The sequence below is a fragment of the Urtica dioica genome, chromosome 9 (assembly GCF_054948205.1).
Source record: "Urtica dioica subsp. dioica isolate 48M chromosome 9, U.dioica_male_clone48M_v1_H2, whole genome shotgun sequence".
Lineage (NCBI taxonomy): Eukaryota > Viridiplantae > Streptophyta > Magnoliopsida > Rosales > Urticaceae > Urtica > Urtica dioica.
The window spans coordinates 26296740-26314737 of NC_142764.1; the positions used below are offsets into that span (position 1 = coordinate 26296740).

The following is a 17998-nucleotide window of genomic DNA, read 5'->3' on the forward strand; positions in this document are numbered from 1 at the left end:
AAGCAAGCCTCAACCTCTTTCGAATATACAACATGGATTTCCATGTTTTGGAAATGCAGCTTAGTTAGACTCTTATGTTGATCCAAATGAATCATCTTTTTCAAGGAGGTAAATCTTTGTCTGCTAGGCAAGAGGATAACAAGTTACAACATAGGATATGTATTTCTATTACTAGTATATGTAGTTTTGTTATAAAGAGTTTCAAGGAACTTAGTCGCTTGCTTTGGTGTGGTCTATAAATATATAGGGATTGATATGATGATACTTTTGGATGGTTTTTTTTTTCTTCATATACTGTCCATTGAAAAAGTTTTTTTTTTCTTTTTTTGTTTATAACAAACATGTCATGAAAAAGTACAGTAGTTAATAACTATATATCATGGAAAAAACTGTATCCAATGACAACCACAGTCATAAAAGTGGAATAAAGGATTTTTAATAGATAATGGAAAAAAAATCAATTAATCATAATTTTAGAGAGAGAGAGAGAGAGAGAGAGAGGATGTTGTTTGTTCTTTTGTTCGATATTTTGATAAATAATAGAATGTACTTTGCTTAGGTCATTTATTTAAGAGCCCTTTATTTAATTGACGTATTAATTATTTATTTTTGTGCCATGCAAAGACAGTATTTCGCAACTTTAGCCAATTCTCTAAAAAAATAATTATAATTAAGTAACTACTTCTTGATGACATGATTGATTAGATATTATAGGGAATCGATCAACGGCTTTTTTTAGGAGAGAAGAAGAGTAAGTGGTTTAGAATTAGCAACGGCCGTTTCGCGCCTAATTTTTCAAGCCCACGTTGTATGGGGTCAGTCAGACCATCCGCGTCTTATTTTTGTGATGCTTTAAGAAACGTTAAACCGGCCATAAATATTAGAGGAATATAATTTGGTAGTATCAGTCTGCAGGGTTACTTTTAGTACTAAATATTAAATACGTCAATTACATGGATTGTCTATGTAATTTAATACAGACTGGGTTATACTGAAAGTAAAATACAAGTTGGAGAAATCACTAGTGTTTAAAAGATAAAAGGCTTTTACAGAGATGTCGTCGATCCAAAATTATACATCTATGGAACGGAAATAAATCCATGAATAACGAAGAAAAAATGTTTCGAAATTAAATAGAAAAATCCAAAAAATTCCAAAAATCACAAAAATAGTAAAAAGAAAAAAAATAAATAGGAAAGTGCCATTTTAGAGGCCTTAACAACGAAATTTGGAACGAAGTCCAATTATAATTGGGAATTTGACGTTAATAATACCATCTTGTTGTCACTTACCATATTTAGCCCAAAACTCAAAATTTGACACATGTAATACCTACACCAATAGGTAAAGACTATTATACCCTCAAAACTCATTTAAACGAAATAAACCATCCCAACCCAATTTTCTCCATTTTCCCTCGCACACCTACACCTCTTCATCTTCTCGGTTTATCTCCCTCCCTCTCTCTCTCACGATTTTTCAAACCTCCAACCCCTCCCACATTTTCGCTCTCACGATTTCACTATCTCTTCCTCTTCCCTCCCACGATTTCGCTCTCTAATCATCTTCCTCTGTGTCTCTCTTTCTCTCCCTGTCCTTCTCTTTCTCTTTCTCGCTCAAAAATCGCGACGACCCATCTCGGGGACCCACGACCCAGCTCTCGGCGACCCAGGTCTCGGCGGCGAAGGCGCAACCCACCTCTGCTCGACCCAGCTCTCGGCGACCCAGCATTCGGTGACCCAGCTGTCGGCGACCCACTCCTCGGCGACCCAGCTCTCGGCGGCGAAGGCGCAACCCACCTCTGCATGACCCAGCTCTCGGCGACGAAGGCACCTCTGCTCGACCCAGCTCTCGGTCTCTATCACATTCTTGACGTTAATCGGTGAAGAAGAAGAAAAGATTGTGTTCATCTTCATATCAAGGTAAATCGGCCGATCTCTATTAAAGCCTCAAATTGATTGAAAACTCTATTTAACCTCAAATTATTTGATTTAGGGTTTTTGGCTCAAATTTTTTTTGGGTGTTTTAGTGTATTTGGTGTTTGGGCGAGTGTTTGTTGTGTTTGGCCGAGAATGTGTTGTATTTGGGCGTTTGATTGTATTTGGGTTTGGGTGTTTGAGTGTATTTGTGTTTGGGTGTTTGAGTGTATTTGTGTTTGGCCGAGAATGTGTTGTCTTTGAGTGTTTGTGATTATTTGTGTTTGGGCGAGTGTGTCACGGAATGACCCGAGTCCGTGACACTTGTGTCACGAAGTGGATTCACTCCGTGACACATATTTCATTTAGTTCGGTCTCTTAAAACCCTAGAAATACTGGTGAGTGTTTGTTAAAACCCTATTTCATTTACTCAAAAAGGTATGGGTATCTCTATTTCATTTATTTCGGCCGAGTATTTGTTGATTTAGGGTTTTTGGCTCAAAATTTTTTTGGAGGTTTTAGTGTATTTGGTGTTTGGGCGAGTGTTTGTTGTGTTTGGCCGAGAATGTGTTATATTTGGGTGTTTTATTGTATTTGGGTTTGGGTGTTTGAGTGTATTTGTGTTCGGGTGTTTGAGTGTATTTGTGTTTGGCCGAGAATGTGTTGTCTTTGAGTGTTTGTGTGTATTGTGTTTGGCCGAGAATGTGTGTGTTTGTGTGTGTTTCGTGCTCGTGTATATATTTGATTGAACAATGTTAGGTTTTGACGAGTGTGTGTGTGCGTATTTGGTCTTGAAGTTGTTGAAAATTGGTGACTTGATTTGTTTCAGGTTTTATATATTCAATGACGAAGTCTAAAATAACCAAGGTCGAGGAGGCCTCAAACGTTCGAAGAAGTTCTAGGACGGCTTCGAAAAGGAAAATAATTTCGCCGTCCAAGCGTTCCAACGATGACGACGCGTTCGTCGTCGCACCAACAAAGATAAAGAAGGTATAGAATAAAAATGAAGTGACTTAATTAGATGTATGTGCACCTATTTGATTTTGTTTTGTGTTTGATATAGCCAAAAAACAAGGCTGAGTCATCGGGCGTTGCGACCGCCTTGGAGAGTCCTACAACTGCTATTCCCCGAAAGGTGAGTGTCAGAAACTCATTTTGATCCTGGTTCATGACAGATGTGTCACGGACTCGATGACTTCGTGACAGATGTGTCACGAAGTCAGCGAGTCCGTGACACATCCGTCACGAAGTGGGTGAGTCCGTGACACATCTGTCACGAACTCAAGCATAATGGTTTCACTAATAATGTCATTGACTCATATGTGTAGGAGTGGAGACGGTTTATACCCGAGTCCAACGTTGAAGGATTTTCCTTTAACTTCCACGGGGGATTGGAAAATTTCCTCGCTCTCTTACTCGGCCGCAGCGCCGAGACTCAAGCTGGATTCGCCCAATCATGTTTTGGGCAGTTCGTGGGGCAACCCAAAATAGTCCGGTCGTCGGCGATTATAAGCCACTTGGTGTTGAGGACCGGGAGCTTCGAGGGCGAAACCACTGACGGGCTTCTGATTGAGATTGGAGGCCGAGTCCGGGAGTTCACGAAGAGAGACTTCCAGGAGATCACATTCCTCAAAGTCGTCGATGACTACGAGGAATTCAAGTTCGAGGGGGTTGTTTCTAATGACAGCCTGTTCAAAAAATTCTTCCCGGGGAAGTATTTGAGTCGGAACTTGGTCAACCAATTCTTGGAGGCGAGCGTAGATTGGCCGACAGAAGTTCAGGTAAATTACCTGAAAATTTACTTCGTCTTGAATGTCCTCCTGGCGGACGATGCGAAGAACAGGACACCGTGCGTAGAGCTCATTAAGGCGGTGGAGGACACGGACACATTCGGTCGCCATCCATGGGGCAACGTGGTGTGGAACTACCTTCTCGGCGAAGTCCGGAAGTTTGTGGAGAAGGGTGGCGAGCCAATGGAGCAAGGTAAAAAAAAAAAGGAAGCTCCATCTCCCCGGATTCGTCGAGCCGCTTCAGGTTTGGGGGTACGAGTGTCTTCCTTTCCTGACGAACATGGGGGTTTGTGAGAAAGTCTCCACCACAGCTCGGCCAATAATGCGTCGGTGGAAGTCTATCGGACTTGTTCAAGATGCCGCCATGAGAGGAATCAACTTCAATGAGGTAATAAATTTGTAGGTTAATTCATACTTTAAATTGATGACACTCATTTGTTAACTTGTCCCACGTATAGGTTGAATTTCACGGAATCGGCGACACTTCTTCAAGCGTTGCAACCCCTTCTACGACGGCAGCGGGGGTGGACAAACGCTCGGAGAAGAAACCCAAAAAAGACGCCCCACAACCAGAAACACCACCACCACAACCACCACAACAACCGTCCCATTCACAAGCACAGACAGTTGAGGTAACACAATTTTGGGTTTCTATTTTAATTTAAATGCATCCACTCCGTGACACATCTGTCACGGAGTGGATCCACTCCGTGACAGATGTGTCACGGAGTGGATTCACTCCGTGACACATCTGTCACGGAGTGGATCCACTCCGTGACACATCTGTCACGGAGTGGATTCACTCCGTGATAGATGTGTCACGTACTGGATTTACTCGTCAGCCAGCTTACTTTGTTATTTTGGTCATGGACAGTCCCGGCTCGACTCTCTCGAAAACTCAGTTGGAAATCTCGACGAGCGTTTCCGCTATATGCAAGACGACTACAGGAAGTTCAAAAAAGAAATTTTGGACGCGGTGAAGAGCTACAGAGTGGCTCTTGATGAACTGGATCAGTACTACGATTGGAGAAACGAGTTACAGTTAGAAAAGAAGCGCCGGGAGAAGAAAGCGGCCAAATTGAAGAAGTGGGAAGAAGTGATGGCGAAGAAGAGAGCGGAAAAAGAAAAGAAAAAAAAAGAGGAAGAAGAATATGTTGAGAAGCTGAAGAAAATGCAGGAAGAAGAGAAGAAAATGCGGGAAGAAGAAAGAAGAAGCAGAGAGAAGAAGAAGAGGATAAGAAGAAAGAAGAAGAGGAGAAGAAGAAGAAAGAGGAAGACGAGGAGAAGAAGAAGAAAGACGAAGAAGAGAAGAAGAAGAAAGACGACGAAGACGAGAAGAAGAAGAAAGACGACGAGGACAAGAAGAAAAAGGACGACGGGGACAAGAAAAATAAGCAGGACAAAGACGACAAGAATAAGAAGGACGATGGCGCCAAGAAGAGCAAGAAACAGGAGGAGAAGAAGGATGACAACCAAAAGAAGAAGAAAAACGAAGTCGAGAAAGGGAAAAGAAACAAACCAGTCAACAAGAGGTACAAGATATGCAATAGACATATTATTTTTTTCTTTAAGAGTGGATTCACTCCGTGACAGATGTGTCACGGAGTGTACTTAGTGCGTGACACAGTGTCACGGAGTCGCTGAATTTCGTTATTTTGATTACACTCATGTTGAACTAAATGATTTTGAATGGTCAGGAGGATGAAAGTGACGTCGAAAACACACAAGGTCAACAATCTTGGGGTGATGAAGATTCGCCTCTCAGTCTAGAAGCCCAAATGAATGCAGAGGCTATGGAAGAGTATGAGTTGTTAGGGACACAGGGGGTTCAAGAGGTACCTCCATTAATTTGATGGTTGAACTTAATTCTTGACTTGTTTAGAAGCATATAATTGTTATGGTTGAACTCAACAATAAACTTGAACTCAAATAAGCATATAATTGTTATGAAATATTATTTTATGGTTGAACTCAACAATAAACTTGAACTCTATTTCTCTTGTTTGATAGATATATGACTTGAAGACACCGAATCCCCATATCCTTATTGAAGACTCACCTATCAAGAAACATTTGACCCGGCAACGACGCAGCCCCGATAGGTTTACTCCTTCCAAAAAGGCGTTGCCTTTTCTGAGGTTCACCAATGCTCCGGACGTGCTTCCTGATGAACTGCCGCTGTCGGAGGTAACCAAACAACCGGACCAGGATGACGTTGACGTCATGAAGTTGTGGTTCCAAGTCGGCTTGAAGAGGGGCCACAAGAACATATCTCAGGGCAAACCAAAATATAAGCCGGAGGAAGAAACCATAGCGCCTTCTATGGAACTTGGACAGATGGCTATCAACCAGAAGACCTTCTTCTACAACATGTGGCACGAGGACGGTTGGTTGTCTGATCAGGTATTAATGTGTGTCAGTAATTTTTAAAATATGTCTTGTTTTGCAGCTCACTTCGTGACAGATGTGTCACGGAGTCAATTCACTTCGTGACAGATGTGTCACGGAGTCAATTCACTTCGTGATAAATGTGTCACGGAGTCAATTCACTTCGTGACAGATGTGTCACGGAGTGAATTGACTCCGTGACACATGTGTCACGGAGTGAATTGACTCCGTGACACATCTATCACGAAGTGAATTGACTCCGTGACACATCTGTCACGAAGTGTACTCAGTCCGTGACACATCTGTCACGGAGTGAATCCACTCCGTGACACATCTGTCACGGAGTGAATCCACTCCGTGACACATCTGTCACGAACTAAAGTCACTCCGTGACACTTGTGTCACGGACTGAGGTATTTAGTGCTTATGTTTATCTTTTGTCGTGCAGCATGTGGACGTCGCGATGTACTACCTCCGGAAGAAGAAAAAGGCGGGTTTGTTACGTCACTCCTTCACCATCATGTCCACGGTCTTCTTTAAGTATCTCCGAGATAGTTACACTCAGTTCAATGCTAGTCAAGATCCGGGTGTATTCTTAAAGAAGAAACTGAAAAAATGTGTCGTCGACCACATTACCGGAGAGTCTGGAGCGGAGCAACTGGTGGACCCATGGGACGGGGTCGATGATGTCTTCATCCCTGTAATAGATGGCGGACACTGGTATCTTCTTGTTGTCAACGTGCGTTCAAGGTGTATAACGGTGTACGACTCCATGAGTTCCACCGGTGGACACCAAACGCTCGTGGACACTGAAGTCAGAAACTTGGCCACCATTTTGCCATATGTTCTGCATGTCGCCGGCGTTCTACTCTCCAATGAAGAAATATTCAAGGTCGTCCACTACGATCAAATGCCACAACAAGACAATGGGTAAATATTTTAATTCTTAATTTTACATTCTTAATGACACATATCAATTAAAGCATGCGTTTTTTGTTCCTTCAGAAATGATTGTGGCATGTTTATGATCAAGACTGCCGAGTTTTTGGCGCACGACCTTCCATTGTCTGATTTGAAACAGGAGGACATGATCATGTATCGACAGAAAATGACCACCGAATTATACCGACACGGAGCGCTAAAACTACACACGCGTGGAAATGTCAATGTTGAGGCAACTTGAAATTATGTGTTTATGATTGTACGCATGTGTTTATAACTTTATATATGTATTATTAGAACTTCAATTTCGTAGTTTAAAAGTGTATGTATGTGTTTATAACTTTTTATATGTATTCTTAGAACTTCAATTTCTTAGTTTAAAAGTGTATGTATTGTTTATAACTTTATATATGTATTCTTAGAACTTCAATTTCTTAGTTTAAAAGTGTATGTATTGTTTATAACTTTATATATGTATTCTTAGAACTTCAATTTCTTAGTTTAAAAGTGTATGTATTGTTTATAACTTTATATATGTATTCTTAGAACTTCAATTTCTTAGTTTAAAAGTGTATGTATTGTTTATAACTTTATATATGTATTCTTAGAACTTCAATTTCTTAACAATAACATTGTTTCAATACCAATAAAGTTCAAAACATTCAAAATGTAATACATAGCAAAACACCAAGGAAGTTCTAGATATTCAATGATAAAACGTGTCGAATTACAAACCAAACCAATGTCCCATCCCCGGAGCCCTCATTTCCGGTGGAATTGGGTTGTGACACGTAGCTCTATTGTGACCTACACCTCCACAACGGGAACATTTACGAAGCGGGGCATCAGATTCTCCAAGAGAGGGAATCCTTCTCTTCTTAGGTCTACCCGCCGGACGACCTAAGAAGTTAGGCGGATTTACTTTGATCTGCTTGATTTCGTCGGGAAAAGTCCATGACGATTCACTTCCTTGAGGATGAATAACCCCTGCATACGCCAATTTCCAATACTCGGTCGTGTAGTACTCTGCACAATAGCTCTCAACTGGTAGGTTGCGTAAGCGACAAGCCGCAATGGCATGGACACATACAAATAGATCAGTTTGAAATTCTCGACACGAGCACGTCTTATCAATCAAGTTCACTGCCCATGGTGTTCCTTCTGTGTCTAAAACCTCGAATTCGTATACTGCAGAAGGCCGGACCTAAAACATAAGCAAAAAAAAGTTTAAACATAACCACTCAGTCCGTGACACATGTGTCACGAAATGACCCGAGTCCGTGACACTTGCGTCACGAAGTGGATTCACTCCGTGACACATGTGTCACGGACTGAAGTCACTCCGTGACACAAGTGTCACGGACTCGGGTCATTTCGTGACAGAATTTAAAAATTAAAAACACACTATAACCTGCATATTTGCCGAGACAACAAGTTTTTTTAACATTTCGGTATGATATTCCATTGACAACACACTTTGAGTTGATGCCGCCTTTTCTCGTCGTTGGTAGAACCAAACTTGCATTCTCTCCCTCAACCAATCAAGGCACTTCACTATTGGAAATGATCTTGCTTTAACAGTTAACGCATTCAAAGACTCTGCGTTGTTTGAAGTTATGATCGTATACCTTGATGTCTTGAAAAAACAACGTGCCCACTTCTCATTTCCTACTTCGTTGACAAGGTACGAACGTATCAACGGGTCTTCCTTGTCCAACATGCGCATAAACTTTTGATATTCAAATATAGTATACGCTTTTGCTGCACCGTAGAACTTCCAATTGAATTCCTTGCCAAGTTTTTTGAATTTTGCCTTGACGTTATTCTTCACGTGGTATGCGCAAAAACCATGTTCTGCTCTTGGAAAAACTTTCTTCGCGGCGTTAATGATTCCGGTGTTTCGGTCGGATACGATGACCATGTTATCCCTCTCCCCCAATGCTTCCTTAAGTTTGTTGAAGAAATAAAACCAGGACTTGGAAGTTTCGGACTCACCAATACCATAGGCAAGCGGGAATATTTGCTCATTTGCGTCCATCGCGGAAGCCGTAAACATGCTGCCCTTGTGATAGTTTGTCAAGAAGGTTGCATCAACAATTACAACAGGCCGACAATACTTCCATCCCTCTCTGAACGGAGCCAAAGAAACGAAAAAGTACATGAAATATTTATGACGGTCAGTTTTTAGGTCGATGAGAGAACCTGGATTCTTTTGCTCTAACATGTACTTGTATTTTGCAAGAGAGGCATATGACTCATCATCAGTCCCATACAAGGATTGTATTGCACATTCTTTTGCCCTCCATGCTTTTCTGTATGAAATATTGACTCCAACCTCTGTTCGCATGTAACTCTGAATCTCCTTTGGGGTACAACTATGTACAGTTGGATCAATAAATTTGTGTTTCACCCTCTCTCCAACGAACTCTGCAGTAGCTTGCGGTTGCCCTTTTTGTCTTTCCTCCACAGAACAAGTGTGCTTTGGATCATATCTTGAACCATAAACACATACACACGATCAAAAACAATTTAAAATTAAAAGGGCATACATTTCCTGACATATCTGTCACGAAGTACATCCACTCGTGTCAGGAGTGGATTCACGTCGTGATAGATCTGTCACGGACTGATTCATCTACGAAGAGAAATGAAATTTCAAATAAAATCAGTTTTTAGGTCGTGAAATTTTACCTTCTAATTTCAAAACAATCCGTGTTCTTTAGCTTCACTGCCCGGACCGCCCAATCACAATTTTTACCCGCACAAATGACATGAAGTTTGAGCGGAGATGAGTTCTTCGTTTTGAACCGATAATGATTATTGATTGCATCCATCCGCAAATGCTTCAACAACGCCGCTTTGTTTGCATATAATCCTTTTTTTTTTACTCTTACCGGAGATAAAATATCCAACACCTCAATATCGTTACTCTCGACACATGTATTTGATTCGGGAGCCGTAACCGAACACCCCCCATTCTCTTGGCTCGATACATTCTCTTTTCTTTGTGATCGAGTTGGCGGCTGTGGTGGAAGAGGAGGCTCTTCCTGGTGTTGAGTCTGTGGTGGAGCCTCTATTGACAAAATAACTGGTGGTGGAGACCTTCTGGGTTGGGGTGTTGCCTGGCTAACAGTATTCATGTCATCCAACCCAACAGTATCATTGTCGAAAGCCTCCGGACTTGGTACGTCCCATTCACGTGCCTCGGATATAGGACTCGGCATGTTTGGAATGATCCTGCTTCGATTGCAACCAAATCCACTCTCGCTTGTGTTTGCTGTTGGAGTGGATCCAACCCGTGGAGAAGACGCGCCATCCGCTTTTTTATCCTGAAATGCCTCCGGACTAATCTCAAGTACAAGATTCAACTTCGTCCGGTTCGGTTCGTTCTTCCTCAAGTACAAATAACATCGCAAACTTTCGTCGTCGTCTATGGTTGGCGGTACGAGCCCGTCAGCTTCATGCTTGACGTTGATTGAATGCGTTGCAGGGGTCACGTTCAACCGAGCATACAATGTTTGCATCAAACTTTGGTAATTCAATTTGGTAGGAAGTAAAAGCGTAAGAGTACCACCCTCTTGATATACGCCCGGTTTTACCCATTTCCCGCTATGCTTAGCATATAAACATATTTCCGCCATACCTGTATACGTTCACTCAGTATTAGAAATGAGTATTAAAAGACGGTTATTAACATGGAAAAACATCCAGTTCGTGACACTAGTGTCACGAAGTGAATCCAGTTCGTGACACTAGTGTCACGAAGTGAATCCAGTTCGTGACACTAGTGTCACGAAGTGAATCCAGTTCGTGACACCTGGAAAATTTCAACACTGAAATTCCAAACACCATTTTTGGCGAAGTAAAAACTCAAAAAAGCTTTGGAACACGTTCAAACTGAACGAAATCACTAAAATAGCTCTTAGTTGTTAGAAGAACAAGCTACTTACCCAGATTTGACGCCAAGATTTGACGGTCACCGGAGAAGACACTCGACCCAAATCTGACGACGGTGACCGGAGAAGACTTGGACCCACGCTGAAGAGGGTGAGCGATTGAAGAGTGAGCGTGAATGAGAGAGATGCTTGGAGGGAAATGAAGATCTGAGTCAGCGTGAATGAGAGAGCTGCTTTGGAGCGTGAATGAGGGTTTTTTTTTTCAGAGACCGTGAAAGAGAGAGTGAAGATGAGAGAGTGAGCGCAAGAAGGAAGATCTGAGGGGAGGGTAATTGAGGAAATTTTTATTTCTCTTTCCTAGTCAAAGTAACATATGTGTCAAAATATTGGTTTTGGGCTAAATATGGTAAGTGACAACAAGATGGTATTATTGCTGTCAAAACCCCATTATAATTCTGAAGACATGTCTGCTCTCTTGATCTTGTATTATGAATATTTATGATGTATCCACTTTTTTTTTTCCTTTGTGGTGCAAATGTGCAATTCAACATGGTATTATTTGAACGTGGCAATAAAGTCATAAAAAATTTCGTACAAAATGCTATAAAGTGACGATATATTGTAATCTTGCGTTACAAAAATGTATACGTTGCAGAGATCATGCCACTTTGTAGTATTTTATAAAAAAATGGTGAATTCGTTGAGATATTTGTTAATAATTATCCCATCTTATAAAGATTAAAATGATAGCCAAACTATCAACTTATTTTAAAATAATAGCCAACATTCACATGAATTCTCAAAAATACCCATTTCCCCCCAAATTCACTTATGATTCCTCATATCTCTCACGCTTCATCTTCTTGAACCGTCATTTCTACTCCATTGATTCCTTCGTCACTCTCACCATCGTCTTCAAGATCCGATGCGCCCATTCCACCCCTCGACGTCGCCGAGCTCCTCTGCCACGCCCGCAACGCCGATATCGACCCTCACCTAATCTTCGCCCCAACCCATGGAGCTTCCGACTTTTCTCTCTCGTCCTGGGACCCACCGCTCCGCAGTCTGGTCAACCACTCGGTGCGAACAATTCTTTCCATCGCCGCGGAGGATCGGAGCCCCGACGAGGAGCTCTCCGTCACGGCTCTGATTTTTGGAAACTCCGACCGAGGCAGTGTTCTTGATGTCCACATCCACGCCGGAGTCTATAAGCCGCTCGCGTTTGGCGTCCGAGAAAATAGAGCGAATTTGGCAGTGGTCGGTCATCCCAGAGAAGCCGCTGAGGCAAAGTATTCGGTTTTGGGCGAGGTCTGAACTGAGTCTAGGGCTTGCGTTTATCAATACCTAAATGTGATTCTGGTTTGTTTGTTCTCGAGGGTGGTGGGGGCGATTTTGGACAGGATGTTGCCGCGGGCGACGAAGGCGGCGGTGAAGGCGTTGGTAAAGGCATACCGGTGGGGGAGGAACCGGGCGAAGGCGGCAGAAGCGGGGGCGACGCACGCGGCGATGGAGGTGTCATTTCAGATTCTAGGATGTTTTGTTTCGACAGTTAACCCGATTAACTGTCACGGTTAATCTGATCAACTGTGATGAACCTCATCCGAATACGATTTCGAACACAGGCGAGTCTCGCGGTTGCGTCGATCCGGCCGTTCGAATGTCGCAAGTCGAGTTCGCATATTAACTATGACAATTAATCGGATTAATTGTGAAGGTTATTCCGATTAAGAGTGGCAATCCTCCTCCGAAAACGACCGTTTGAAGGTCACAAGTCCAGTCTTGAAATCGTCGGAAGAAGCTGAGATTTGAGAACTTTGTCGCCGAAGGTCAAGACCTCGTTTTCGACGTAGACGAGTGAGACTTCGCTGGAGAATGGAGCAACGTTGGAGGCGATCCAGTTAACGGCGGCGTTCGGATTGAAAGCTAGGGTTAAGATTTCGCCGTTTGAAATTTTGATTAAATCTCGGATTCCGGAGACGGCAAAGATGACAGTTAATAAAATTTATTGCTGTTCTTGTTACGGTTAATAAGATTTACTATTGTTCTTATTATGGGTAATGAGATTTACTATTTTTCTTGTTACCGTTAATATTATTTACTCTGACAGTTAATAATAACAACCCTTAAAGGTACTATTGGAATGTTATTATAAAAAATTGATTACTTTTCTAAATATGTTAATAATTGAGCTATAATTTTAAAATACGTGAGCTGTTTGGGCTAGATACTTAGCCCGTCCATATTTGTTTGCATTTTAAAGTATTATTTTTAACTAAAAAAGATAGAAACTCATATAGAAAAATACTTACCATATTTTTCTTATTTGCGGTTCTTGAATTTATTTTATTTTGACATATTGACTGTTCGTCTGTTCCTATTCTCTTTTTTATGAAATGAGATATGATCATTAGCTACGGCAATAACCATAAATAATAATGATGATAACTATGATAATAATGAGGAACATATGCTTATGTTTTCTTTTATATAGGTCTTCCTCTATGCCACTCTAATCGAAATAATACGTACGTCATCACTTATTTATAGTATTATTATATTTTTTCAGCTTAAATGTATTAAAAATAATATGTTTTATTTATATGGGAGGGAGGGACACGGAGGAACACAAAAAATGAATGCATGGATGGACACCTAGTTTTTCTTAGCAAGGAAAATTTGAAGTTTCAGTGAATGCAAATGCAATTTATATATATGGAATTGGAATTGGAATTGGCCAACTTTTTTGGGAGTGTTAATAATTTATTCGTGCATGCAAGCAAGAAAGAACACTACACTAATTTTACATTTATGGTTGATATCATAGTAATTCCTAAAATCACTTGGCATCACTTATATGCAGATCTCATATATATGTAAAAAGGGAATAAAAACATTGCATCGAATAAGAAACTCATATAACATTAGCAATATATATCGATTCAATAATTGGTTAAACAATGGACCACATTTAGAAAGAAAAAAAAATGGGTATAATCATATACATAAATAAACATAATTTATTTCCAGAAAATCAGCAAAATAACTGGGGAGAACTATTTATGTTACAATAATTGACATATATAGTTCTCTTTTTATAATTATAATTTTGGGTCACCCATCCAAAAAAAGACAACAACAAAATGGCCGCGTATGCTCGGGAGGAAGTGGTCACTAGCTAGTTCGAATTGATACATCTTAGCTAGTTAGATGTTAAACAAATGTACGTTACAAAAGTATTAATAATGCAGCTAAGAGAATATGTGGTTGAACTGAAAGATAGTCAAATAAGTGTGTATCACTTTGTTTCTTTTTTAAGTGTGGATCTTTGTTTACATATAAATGGCTTATTGATTTAAAAATTATACTGTGCGAAAGATTAGAAATGTTTGTCTTTATTTTAGCAAGACTTTATTATAAGCTTTTGTTTTATGGGGCCTTAGGCAAATGGCCTAAGTGTGCTTTACCATTGGCTTGGCCCGGTGGCTGTCTCTTTGGGTGTGTGTAACAAAGTGAACGAGCATCTAATCAATAAAAACTAGACCATACAATGATATAAATTACAAATATCTTCTCCATTAATTTTGTTCTTGTGTTTTGAAGATATTCACCTATAACTTTTCAATCCGCCCCGAGACAGATCTACACGCAGATAAAGATTTCGTCGGTCCGCAATGCTCACGTTTATAATCAAGGTTAATTATTTAGTTTGACATATTAGACACCAGAAGACGAATTACATGATTTCCATTATGTCTAGGGATGACGTCAACCTTTTCAAGTGCATGTGTTTTTTCGGTAATATATTACCAAAAGATGCTTCATAATTGATCGCATACATACACAGCGAATTACAAAATCCTCACGTTCATAAGCATATCATATAAGACCACTAAACCACCAAAGAAGCAGCACGGCGACATTGTAGCTCTTTTTTTCCCACTTGCTGAAAGATGTACATTGTGGTACAGATTATATCATGACATTTTTTACGGATCACGTGAAACAGCGTTAGAATTTCAAACTAGTTAACGAGCAACGTTTGGTAAAATATCCAAAAATTATGATATGACACTTCAACTTATTTGTTTATTAAAAATTTATTGCCACTAATTATTCCACTGACTATTTTTAAGATTCTAATTCAAGTTTCATCTTATTAAAAAAAATTACTAGCCCACAATAAATTAAATTACCATTTAGTTAATTTAATTTACCGTGGACTGATAGACTATTTTTTGATAAAATAAAATTTAAACTACTTTTTAAAAAGATGATAGACTATTAACCCATTGGTCTAATTACCCACTTTTTTATTTCAAGTTTAGTCCTGATTAATATTCTCTATTATTTAATTTTTAAAACAAAATCATAGTCTTAATTAATATTTCGAATTGGAAACTTATCCCTCCCCTCTCCACATTTTAGCAAACACATTATGTAATTAAATTATTCCAGATGTACTCTCTCTCTCTCTCTCTCTCTCTCTCTCTCTCTCTCTCTCTATCGACGATTCCATGCTTCGGAAGCCGATGATGCTAGAAATTTCAGAAGCTTACGGACCTCAAGCTTGCCGCCATCGAAGAAGTGATAGGGATCGATAACTTGCCAGAGTTGTTTTGTACTTTTTAGGGTTTAAATTTCTAGGGTTTGAACAAATTGAAGTTTTGTTCTCTAAGCATTAGGCATAATTCGAGGGAGAGGATGAGACCCTGAAGCTCACTGTTATTGTCTTCGTAATCAAGGTAAAGAAATCCTCTCTGTTTGAATTGGATTAAATATTCTAGATTTACATATTGGTGTATTGATTTGATGATTGTTGAATTTTCGGAAATTGGTCTTCAAATATATGTTCTCGAGTTTAGAGTTCAAATTGATATTACGTTGTCGCTGAAATCTCTTTTTTTATAAAAAAAAAATACTTGTCATTTGTTTATTTTTGTTGATTTGACACATAAATTTGAATCCGAGATCTCTTTATTTTTTGTAATTTATCATTTATTTATTTTGGTTAGTTTGACACATAATATATGCTATTTACTGAAATTAACCATTATTTACTAAAATTTACGGACATATAGCATTACTATCAGCTGATTTCTGGTCTGGTTCATCAATTGTGTTTTCATATCGAGGATTTATGTGGGGTATTTTTCATGTGGTCGCGATAATGTGGTCTTATGAGAGAGAGATAAGAAGGGTCATTAAATGTTGGGTCCATTAGGTATATAGCCATATTTACACTTTCACATTGCTATATATCCAACATTTCGTAAATATCAGGTAAATGGCAACGTCCATGTATTTACACGCATAAATTGACGTAAATACCCCACCATTTTATTTCAATGAAAGGGAATACCTAGAATGTCACGTCATGTTTGTGGTCATTTATTTAGTATTTATGAAAAAGTGGCTATATAGCAATGTGAAAGTGTAAATATAGCTAGTTACCTAATTATTTGTTAAATGGCTATGATCAACACGTTAATGACTCATTTTTGTTATTTAAATTCTAAAATGTTTAATTAAGAGTATTTTGGATTTTTGATTCTCATTAATTTATGTTAATGACTATGTTGCAAAATTAACAAAATCTTACATATTTAGTTAAATTTAAATTTTCTATTGACTACTCAATTATAGACCCTTATATTAAAATATGTCTGCTTCCCATATAGTAAAGAAGGCACTGAATAGGGAACTGGATATGTGTAATAAGGTCATTCGTACAAAAATTATTTATTTTCCAAATGGATTTGTTTTTCAGGAGTACGTACTCTTAAAATCATTAATAGTATCCAGAGGAAAGAAAAAAAAAAAAAAAAAAAAAATTAACATAGGGCTAGCTCAGTAAGATAAATCTTAACAAAAATGAGCATTTTTCCAATTTGAGCTCAAGGCAGCGAGAACCCATATATATATATATATATATATATATATATATATATATATATATGTACATTATATCTGTCAGTTACGTACATGCATGATCGTCCCACCATTTGTCTATATGTACATGACACATGGGAAAAGATTTTCAAGAATACCATTATAAAATGTCACTAAAAACAAAACATTGTTTTGGTTTGATCCTATAAGATTCTACCTTGGTAGCAAGGGCCGAATATATGGAGCGTAGAATCTATATCTTTATACCAGAGTGGGTTCTACTAAATTTTCGTATAAATGTGTAGCGAGTAATTAGAAAATCAAACCGTTATGCTGTCACTTAAAAATGCCCACTGAAGTATGAGTGAGTGCCTTGTTGCTTGATCTTTGTTACCTCTTCCAACCACCAAACAGAAAGAAAGAAAGAAAGAAAAAGAGGTAGAGACTGATCTCAGTTTCAACATTGATGCAAATTCACACAAACCCTAGGTTTTTCAACAATCATAAACGCAAGTCATTAAACCATTCATTGAGAACATATATGCATTATTGCAATGTAGTACAGTGCTAACTAAAAACTATATATATATATATATATAAAGAGAAAAATAAAATTAACAAAAACTGGTATAAAACAACACCAAGCAACAAAGAAACTCTTAAGGTTTTTCGTGCTTGTGCCAACACAACAAAATCACAATGCACTTTCGAAAGATGTAAAACTTTGACCTTTGTTCCTTTACTGCGTTAGAGCATTTTTTCTTCAAACTTGAGCTTTCTCTTCTCGGTTCTTGCTTTGATATTTGTGCTTCAAAACGACGCTGTCTTCGACCCATCACCTACGTCGCTCTCTCTCTCTCTCTCTCTCTCTCTCTCTCTCTCTCTCTCTCTCTCTCTCTCTCAATGCGATATAAAACTAATTCATTGGCTTGCTAATAATAACAAGCCACTAAACGAGGAGAGAGAAAGACAAAGCGGAAAGAGGACTTTGTTTGTGCTTTTGCTCCGATATTTCTGTTAATAATAGAACGTACTCTCCTTATGTCTTTTATTTTATGAAAAATTGTACAAAATTCTCATTTGAATCTTATTGATTAGTAAAATAACTAAATTTTCAAGTTTTTTTTTTAAATCCAAGATTAAAATTTTTTACAATTATTATAAACAATTTATCACT

General features: G+C 39.0%; 3 protein-coding genes across 3 annotated transcripts; 2 read left to right on the plus strand and 1 right to left on the minus strand.

The window, feature by feature from the left end:
• The first annotated feature begins 1307 nt into the window (after window positions 1-1307).
• LOC149386281 (uncharacterized) lies at window positions 1308-4643 on the plus strand. The gene is made up of 6 exons (XM_089627391.1): window positions 1308-1922; window positions 2746-2906; window positions 2980-3051; window positions 3245-4094; window positions 4165-4338; window positions 4581-4643. The coding sequence occupies exons 2-4, from the start codon at window positions 2760-2762 to the stop codon at window positions 3998-4000; spliced, it is 975 nt and encodes a 324-aa protein (XP_089483517.1). The 5' UTR covers window positions 1308-1922; window positions 2746-2759; the 3' UTR covers window positions 4001-4094; window positions 4165-4338; window positions 4581-4643.
• LOC149386282 (uncharacterized) lies at window positions 4029-7297 on the plus strand. Its single transcript, XM_089626504.1, has 8 exons — window positions 4029-4094; window positions 4165-4338; window positions 4581-4792; window positions 5202-5238; window positions 5404-5541; window positions 5717-6109; window positions 6543-7024; window positions 7100-7297. Exons 1-8 carry the CDS (start codon window positions 4029-4031, stop codon window positions 7275-7277), a joined length of 1680 nt encoding a protein of 559 aa, XP_089482630.1. The 3' UTR covers window positions 7278-7297.
• Window positions 7298-7763: 466 nt separating this feature from the next.
• LOC149386283 (uncharacterized) lies at window positions 7764-10677 on the minus strand. Its single transcript, XM_089626505.1, has 3 exons — window positions 9728-10677; window positions 8556-9528; window positions 7764-8240 (listed from the first exon to the last, which is right to left on the minus strand). The coding sequence occupies exons 1-3, from the start codon at window positions 10675-10677 to the stop codon at window positions 7764-7766; spliced, it is 2400 nt and encodes a 799-aa protein (XP_089482631.1).
• Between the last annotated feature and the right edge of the window lie 7321 nt (window positions 10678-17998).

Coding starts and splice junctions, on each gene's coding strand:
- LOC149386281 (XM_089627391.1), top strand. CDS start 2,760: ATGACGAAGTCTAAAATAACCAAGGTCGAGGAGGCCTCAAACGTTCGA. Junction 2,907..2,979: donor CACCAACAAAGATAAAGAAG/GTATAGAATAAA, acceptor TGTTTGATATAG/CCAAAAAACAAGGCTGAGTC. Junction 3,052..3,244: donor CAACTGCTATTCCCCGAAAG/GTGAGTGTCAGA, acceptor TCATATGTGTAG/GAGTGGAGACGGTTTATACC.
- LOC149386282 (XM_089626504.1), top strand. CDS start 4,029: ATGCGTCGGTGGAAGTCTATCGGACTTGTTCAAGATGCCGCCATGAGA. Junction 4,095..4,164: donor GAGGAATCAACTTCAATGAG/GTAATAAATTTG, acceptor TCCCACGTATAG/GTTGAATTTCACGGAATCGG. Junction 6,110..6,542: donor ACGGTTGGTTGTCTGATCAG/GTATTAATGTGT, acceptor TTTGTCGTGCAG/CATGTGGACGTCGCGATGTA.
- LOC149386283 (XM_089626505.1), bottom strand. CDS start 10,677: ATGGCGGAAATATGTTTATATGCTAAGCATAGCGGGAAATGGGTAAAA. Junction 9,529..9,727: donor GATTGTTTTGAAATTAGAAG/GTAAAATTTCAC, acceptor TTATGGTTCAAG/ATATGATCCAAAGCACACTT. Junction 8,241..8,555: donor GGTTGAGGGAGAGAATGCAA/GTTTGGTTCTAC, acceptor CTTATGTTTTAG/GTCCGGCCTTCTGCAGTATA.